Source organism: Hordeum vulgare, chromosome 6H (genome assembly GCF_904849725.1).
Source record: "Hordeum vulgare subsp. vulgare chromosome 6H, MorexV3_pseudomolecules_assembly, whole genome shotgun sequence".
Classification (NCBI taxonomy): Eukaryota; Viridiplantae; Streptophyta; class Magnoliopsida; order Poales; family Poaceae; genus Hordeum; species Hordeum vulgare.
This window is the reverse complement of record NC_058523.1, coordinates 404574206-404582837: the sequence shown is the minus strand read 5'-3', so window position 1 is coordinate 404582837 and position 8632 is coordinate 404574206. Positions and strand designations below refer to the sequence as shown.

Here is an 8632-nt window from a genome sequence, read left to right as displayed (position 1 = left end):
GTTCGGCCTATCTGGCTCTGTGCAGGATGCGAGTCCTTCCGTGGTTATCCCCACTTTGGAAGGCACCGTTGCCCTGAAGATTAAGATTTTTGTTTGGCAACTCCTCCGAGACCGTTTGCCTTCAAGGACCGAGGTGCTGAAATGCCATGGTCCGGGTAATGGCATCTGTCCCTTGTGCCATGTCCCGGAGATTGGATCTCACATTTTGTTCTCCTGCGTCGCGGCACAGGCCCTTTGGTGCTTTGTACGTGAGGCTCTGGGACCGGAGTGGAAGGCCCATGACCTTGCAGATTTTCTGCAGGTACGGGCCACCCAGGTCGGCTGTAAACGCCGACTGTTCTGGCTGGTCTTCGCAGCTATGATGTGGACTCTTTGGACTACTCACAACAAAATGGTGATTGAGAGGGTGTTTCAGCGGCGTGCATCTGACTCGTTCTTCAAATTCCTTGCCTTCTTGCAGCACTAGCATCCGCTCGTTAGGACCCGAGACCGCGACCGGCTTCAGCGCTACATGGACGCGCTGATGGAGGCCGCCCGGCGGCTCTCCGCTCCCTCGCATGTTGCTTAGCCTACCCCTATGATAGCATTTTCTGCTTCTTTTTCTTTTCTTGGGCAGGATTGTGCTGATGCCCCAACGTTTCTTATGTTTTATCACTCTGTTGGGCTGTGTTGTCTGAATGCTGGATTATTTGCTTTATATATAAAGAGGGACGAAAGCCTGTTTCGAGAAAAGCAGCAATCTCTGGAAGGTCTTAAACAATCGGAAATGACAGACAAAATCGGGCCAGATCCTATCCTTCAAACCATAGATAAAATGCCCAAAACGACTGGAAGCCACAGAAAACCGAAAGTTGTGTTGCCCCAATTGAAAAACATTTAAACCAAATGCAGAACCACCAATGCAACATTGAAGAGCAATTCCAAAACTCTCTACGTACATAGGGAAATATATCGAGCAGAAAGAGACCACCAACAAAAATTCCTTCGCACCCGACGATGGGATGAAGTGAACCGAAGATTTGAATTTTGAACGCTCCTGATTTTCCACCTTGAGCCCAGGGGCAAAGTCCCAAGGCAAGAGATTAGCCATCTAGGAAGAGATGACTATGAAGGAGTAGAAGGGAGAGAAGAATCATGGCCAGCGCCATGGCCGCGGGGAGAGGGGTGGGAGGGGCGTCATCCTCTTGACCAAGCGAAGTGATACCATCCTCATTCATACCATAAGTGGCCTACCCCAGCTAATTTCATGCCGTCTGTAAGGGCATCTCCAAGGCGGACCCTCAAACCTCCGGTATATGACCGGACCGTAGTGTACGGATCACTTATACAATCCAACGGGGATATGTATACGTCTGGTTAGCAGTTCGGACGTATGGATTCCGGCAAAGTGAAGACAAACATGAGGAGCTTTGCAGGAGTCCACACATGCATTTTGATCAATCACATGCATGTCCTTCTCTTCTCTTTCCTTCCAATCGCACATGCATGGTCCCCCTCTCCTCTCTCCATCCAATCGGACTCCACAACAGAGAGAACCCACCATGTGCATGGTCCCCATCTAGTTTTTTTCCTCTCATCCGGATACTTTGTAATTGCTGTTGGATGACTCCTCCTGCATCATGTCCACAAACCACGTCCGGACACGAAAACGAAAATATACCGAAGAAATTTGCAGGTCAGCCTTGAAGATGGCATAACAGAACATTCTTTCTCTTACACAACAAGGATAACCCCTGCCTATGTGACAAATCGAAATATAAAAGCTAACAGAACGTTCCTTCTCTTACACAATAAGGATAACCCATGTCTATGTGACAAATCAAAATATAAAAGCATGCAGTAGCTAGAATGCTACTGTTTTCCCTAAAAAAATAAAAGGCATCTGTGTTTCGAGGTAGAAAGTCATACCCGACATCTAGCTAAGAGCTGGTGAATTAGCAGCCACTAGCTAGCTAGCTATCAAAAGGAGGCAAACAGCTGCTACTGAAGTAAGTACTGTACCCACGACACAATTTGAGCCAAAAAGGCCCTTTAAAAGGGGGCAGCCTAGACCATTGCCCAGAGCACCATAGCGCACCACTTCAAACCTAGAGACATCAGCCCTATCAGAATTTGACACGAAAAAATAAGAGAGGAAGAGTGAGAGGTCTATCTGAAGAGAGATTGACAAGTCTATCTCAAGAATTCTGTGCCCCAAGAACCACTTTGGATTCAATACGCCACGATCTACATGCATACATGCATGGATCACGGGAGTCAATTGGGGATGGCTTACTGTCTTCCCAACCTCAGTGTGCCGGATCACTACTACACCACCCCTGTTCCTCTTTCTCCACTTCAACTACCCTCCCATTCCAAGCCTCTCCAGATGCCATTGGACCACGAAGAAGCAGTGATGCTCTCTTCTGACCATTGTGGGCTATACCCGCTGCCAGCGCTTCCGTTCGGCCACGGCCACTCCGGCGCCGTCGTCTCCAAGAAGCCCGCGGTCGGTTTCATTCCTAATATTGGGGCTGAGGAGGTATACTCTTTGCTATCTTCATGATCATATAAAGTATTACAGAGAGGATACATATTGATGCCTTTGATTTCTCTTCTGTATGTATATCAGGTGGGCACATCGACGGTGACGGCAAGAGTTGGCTATGAGGGTGCTACTGCCTGTAATACATGGTATGTGAGCGAGAGCATCATGCAGGATGCGTCTGTGCCTAGTGTTGCTAGCTATGTTCAAGAGATTGAACATTATTATTTAGGGTTTGACGCCACTGTGGTTTACATGTGTGCGTGTGAGGGTACAGGTGGAGGGCCTCGACGGCGGGGGAGAAGGGGAAGATGAAGGTGAGGAGGAAGATGAGGGAGCCGAGGTTTTGCTTCCAGACCAGAAGCGACGTGGATGTGCTGGACGATGGCTATAAGTGGAGGAAATACGGGCAGAAGGTTGTCAAGAACAGCCTCCATCCCAGGTAGTACTTATGTTCCACAGACAGTTAAGAACCCTACATTTTTTCCTTAATTTTCTTTTACTTCTATATATGAACTGGTACCTCAAGACCTTTGCCCGTCTCTGTTAGAATCGTGTAGAAGCTCGTACAGATTGTTTGACAGGATCAGTTTTATGTGGTAGAGAATTAAATCTTTTGCCTTGAGAGCTAGCTAGCAGATTGAGAAGTAACCACTCCCCCTGTTCTTAAATATAAGTCTTTTTACAGATTTCATTATGGACTACATACGGAGTAAAATGAATGAATCTATGCTGTAAAATATGTCTATATACATCCGTATGCAGTTTATAGTAAAATCTTTTAAAATACTTATATTTAGGAACGGAGGGAACAGGTTGTAGAGAAATCAATCCGCTGCTTCAGTTGTGCCTAATAGATCCAGAGGGAACCTGATTTGAGATTAATTAGCTTGCAACTATACCGCAGTTGTACATGCAAGCTGATTTTATGGGTGCAAATCTTAAGAATACTTAACAACCTGAAGTACTCTGAGTCTGAGAACAAATGTAATGTGCATGAAACGCGCTCAACATAGAATAAAACAAGTTCTCTTAATTTGTGGTTTTGAGGTACGTAATAAGAAAAATGCTTCCACTGGATACAGAATCTTAACTAATCCATACATATATATATATAGTTCAGTTGTTTCAAATCTTCTCGGTTTTGTGCATCTTCGGATGAATACACAAGGCCTGAGAGATTTCTCTTCTATTATCTGAAAAAATAATCCTTCAAGTCATGTATTATCTGCTGGTGCGAATTATATTTTATCAGACTGGTAGAATGGGTGAACTAAGGAGTACTTATTGCATACAGTAAAGATCCTAAAAGAACAGAAGGGGTGGTGTGGAAAGGCAGTGGCATTATGACAGAGGAGATTTTTGTAGAAGGGATATATCATCTTGCACACGAACAAATATATGGCTGAGAAGTAGCATGCGATAAAGCTGCACGGATCACTAACGGTGCTATTTAGAATGTAGGTACCTACCTAGCTATATATACACGGGACAAAATGAGTTATAAATTTCATTGTATCTATGTTCAAAGGTAGTTTTAAACTAATGTTCCATTCATCAATAACATATTTGGTTCATGAAGTACTAATTGTTATCTATATATGTATCTATAAATATCATTTTTTCCAAATTATAACGGATTCTGTTTCCACGTACGTTTTGTACCGACTCATATAGTTGTTATCCTTTGATCACTGTAGCAAAAGAAGAATAGAAAAAAAAAACAATATTCATGGTCTAGGGCAAATAGGATATACATGCATGCATGCCCCCACTCCATATATATGCGCCAGGACAAATGGAACGGACATTTTAAGATGATTGTGTTTCTTGAGAGAGTCTGAGGGTTCAGACGACAGCTAGCTAGGTCAGTCAGTGCGCCATATATAGGTATGGCAGCTTGGTTTTCAGCAAACTGTGTACTGGCTAATGATTTGTCTTCTCTGCTGAAGAATAGATATATTCTGATCTCCTTTCGAAGTGGTTCTGGAGTGCTCTTGTACCCTAAGAGGGGCCTTGTAAGAAACACATCATGGTGTAATTTTTTTCTTGGCCATGGCGATGCAGGAGCTACTTCAGGTGCACGCACAGCAACTGCCGCGTGAAGAAACGAGTGGAGCGGCTGTCGACGGACTGCCGCATGGTGATCACCACGTACGAAGGCCGCCACACGCACCCCCCTTGCGACGACAACTCCTCCTCCTCTGGCGACAACACCACCACCTGCTTCTGATCACCTGCTCTCCGTCCATCGTAGCCATGCAAGTGCTCGATCGATCGAGCAAGCAAAGTGCATCCACGTTTTGATCGATCAGTCTATCGAGATCGGCTCCATATATTTTGAAGGATTAAGGATGTGACGGCCGGCGTACAAGTCATGCACGATCGATGTACTGGTGATATATTTATTCGTGCGATCTATCCACGCACCAGTACTACATGTGCATGCATGCATGCATGCATTTCTTTCCCGTAGGCAAATAAAGATAGTACTTTCCATGTATTATGTGCATGTGATCGGCTAGCTACACCGACGCGTGGTTAACAAATTCAGCAGCAGCAGCATCGTAGCAGGAAACCACTCAAACCAGTGCCCACTACATGCGCAGGTGATCTGTCCGGCCGTATGAATGCATGCATGCGCTAATTAAATAGACCGTTGTACGTACACTACGCAGCCGGGCAGACCTGATAGAACATGTACACGCGAAGGAGTTACAGAAACGACGGTGTGCACACCAAGCATGTATGCTAATGATTGCGCAACGTGCCCAGCTGTGTCGTCGAAACGAACACGGGCTTCCGACCAAAACCGCAATTAATTCCCGTGTTGTATATCCTCATACTGGCTCATCAGGATTCAGAGGTTGCTCCATCACAGGCCAAAGCAGCGGCCACGCAGCGTGAATGGACAATGATCATCGTCGAAGACTTCAGGTCGATGAGGTCCTGGAATCATTGCGAGATCGACCATGTCACCGGTTGAAGTGAGAAAATCAGATGCCGCTGCTTTGAGTGTGAGAAGATTCATAGTGTACCAGTCCTGCAATGCACTAAACTATCAGCTTAGCATTAAAATGCCTTTTGATTTTTTTTGACAAAGGGTATATATTAACTTGGTGAAGATATCAATTACAACCGGACTATGTATCAAAGATGTGAAAAGACATCAAGAATACACATAGCCAAAAACAAAACAAAATGAAAAAAGACCCCGTCATGGTGAACAATCACTAACAGCAGCAACACTCTAACCATCGTCAAAGACAGCACACGGAACACAAAAAGAGGTTCTTCGAAAGCAATGTCTCTAAGAAAAAACAATGAACTAGCGTTGTCGTTGCCCGATCGAAAATTTTGGGTTTTCACCATGGAGAAAGTTCGAGTTCACCCAAAACAATGCCTTCAACAAGGTCATTGCCACATACAACCAATATAGGTCAGGCCTTGGATTTTCACCCTGCGAATGGAGACTCGGTACTCGAGGAGCACCACAAAAAATGCAGTCCTCCAGTACTGCCGCTCCCGCTTGCCGAGGCCGCTGAAACTTGAAAGCACAATTGCTCCCTAAGGTGATTTTGGTAATTAATCACAACATATGCATCATTGGACTAATTAGTTTTTCCAAGTATATTTCATAAAAGTTCAAAGATGCTTTTCGCTATAGGAGTGAGTGGAAATGCCCCTTGATGAAGGAAGGAATAAGTTTGACTAAAGCTTCAAGCAAGAAGACTCTTCATTTTACACTTTGTGAGAAATCATATCTAAGTCCATAGGAAAGCCAATACTATTAAAAGAGGATGAGGTGTTATGATGAATTGGTTGCTCAAGTGCTTAGAGTTAGCCACCAAAAATACTCAGCCACTCTTCCACAAAATATATCTGTCCCAAGCCAAATATGCAAAATCGGTGCCACCAACATTTATCACTCGGCCCTACCGATTTCAGACTTAGACAGATCCTAGCCAAACCCTACCTCTTCGGTGCTACCGAGTTTAGGTGACCAACTTTCTGTTGCCTCGGTACAGAAAATCGGAATTTCTGAATTTGAGTATCGGTGTCACTGTGTTGTGTCATCTGACCGTTAGTCACCTTTTCGGTGCCACCGAGTTCTGTATATCGGTTCCACCGAGATTCAAAGTTGCTACCTTCTGATCAAGTCGGTACCGCCGATTTTGTAACTTCGGTGTCTCCGAGTTGGTCAATTACGGTGTAGCGGTTGGATATTGTGTGCTGCCTATATATAACCCTCCACCTACCTCTCACTTGCAGAGGAAGCACTCAGAACACACACTTCATTGCCAGATTTATTTTTTTGAGAGAGAGCCACCTACTCATGTGTTGAGGTCAAGAGATTCCATTCCAACCATTTGAACCTTGATTTCTAGCCTTCCAAAATTGCCTTCCACAAGATCAATCTCTCCTACCCCTGCCAAATCTGAGAGAGTGATTGAGTGTTGAGGAGACTATCTTTAGAAGCACAAGAGCAAGGACTTCATCGTTCTAACACATCTATTACCTTTTGGAGGGTGGTGTCTCCTAGATTACTTAGGTGTCTCTTATGAGCCTCCTACTTTGTGTTGTGGAGTTGAACCAAGATGTTTGTAAGGGCAAGGAGATCGCCTACTTCGTGAAGATCTACCTTGAGTGAGGCTAGTCCTGTGTGGATGGAAGCCATGGTGGAATAGACAAGGCCGCTTTTTCGTGGACCCCTTGTTGGTGGAGCCCTTCGTGGACTCTCGCAGCCGTTACCCTCCGTGGGTTGAAGTCTCCATTAACATATCTGGTCTATTGCAACAAAATTTATTTCCACATCTATCTTTCGTTGCAATAAAATGTATATTACCCCAAATTCTAGTTCGTGGTAGTAGGGCCGACATATTGCCATAGTTTTGTCTCGTCGCGCTAAGTACTTATTTTGTTGCAATAGAGGCCATGTATTGCCACAATTTTCATTAGTGTTGTAATATGGTAGTGATATTGCAAAATTTGGGTCCCTTTGCGTTAATTGGTGATTTTGTTGCAATAAATACTAGGTATTGCAACAAAGTAAATCTTTGTGGTAATATTTAGACATATATTGCAACAATTCTGACATGTGACGCTAGTCATAGATACTGTTGCAAAACATGGCTTACATATTGCAACAAAACATGTATTGGTAGTAATAGGGCGACTTTTTGCCTCACCTTCGTTGTGTTGCAATAACTATTACATATTGCCTCAAACTATGCATCCATGGCAATATGTACAACATATTGTAACAATCCACTAGTGTTGCGAAAAGGAGCAAGATATTGCAATGAATATATATGTAGAAACAAAATGAACATTTACACTCTTTTCCTAGTGTGAAAATATGCTCTATATAGGTGAAAGAATAGATCATGTTTAGTGCTAAAAACTGAAATATGTATAGTCTGTTTTAACTGAAAAAATGAACATCTACTCATATTCAGTGCAAAAACTGAAACATATGCCAATATTTAGTGCAGAAACTGAATATATATGTGCCATATTCATTGCACAAACTGAATATATATGTGCCATATTCATTGCATAAACTGAATATATTCAATGCACAAACTGAACACTTCGTGCTAAAGTGAATAGATATGTCATCTTTGTGTGTAAACTCTACACGTTTACTTTGTTTAAGTGCACAAAAGTAATGTATGTTTTGTTGAAGTGCAAAGTCTCAAACTTTACTCTATCTTATTTTGGAGTCTCCCATGTTTTGTGTAAATGTGTTATGCCTAGTCTGATGGTGCCTAGTTTGCTGGTAGAAGTGTGTGTGCTAGTAGTTTTCCAAAATAAGCATGTATTGTTCTTCCGAATTTAATTCATATAAGCCTCATGTGTGTGCGTGGAGATTTCACGAGAGAAATTCAGAGAGAGACAGTGAGGAGATCACAGCTCAAAACCAACAACCAGATTGTTTAACAATAATTTTACTTCTTTAGCATATAGGGAAATCGGTATTGAGAGAGAATTAAGATGCAAGGATGTCGTCGTGAAGTGATTTGGGCACATACCTATCCTGGTGCTAGTGGCTCACGACTCGACATGCAAGCAGGAAGTTGGGAGGTGGCTCGAGGGGATTGGGAA

The 8632-nt window shown here is 43.5% G+C and overlaps 1 protein-coding gene across 1 annotated transcript; it reads left to right on the top strand.

Annotated features, from left to right (window-relative positions):
• The first annotated feature begins 2075 nt into the window (after window positions 1–2075).
• Window positions 2076–5073, top strand: LOC123403330 (probable WRKY transcription factor 12). The gene is made up of 4 exons (XM_045097269.1): window positions 2076–2521; window positions 2612–2673; window positions 2802–2966; window positions 4592–5073. The coding sequence occupies exons 1-4, from the start codon at window positions 2231–2233 to the stop codon at window positions 4755–4757; spliced, it is 684 nt and encodes a 227-aa protein (XP_044953204.1). The 5' UTR covers window positions 2076–2230; the 3' UTR covers window positions 4758–5073.
• The last annotated feature ends 3559 nt before the right edge of the window (window positions 5074–8632 follow it).

Coding starts and splice junctions, on each gene's coding strand:
- LOC123403330 (XM_045097269.1), top strand. CDS start 2,231: ATGCATACATGCATGGATCACGGGAGTCAATTGGGGATGGCTTACTGT. Junction 2,674..2,801: donor GCTACTGCCTGTAATACATG/GTATGTGAGCGA, acceptor GTGAGGGTACAG/GTGGAGGGCCTCGACGGCGG. Junction 2,967..4,591: donor AAGAACAGCCTCCATCCCAG/GTAGTACTTATG, acceptor ATGGCGATGCAG/GAGCTACTTCAGGTGCACGC.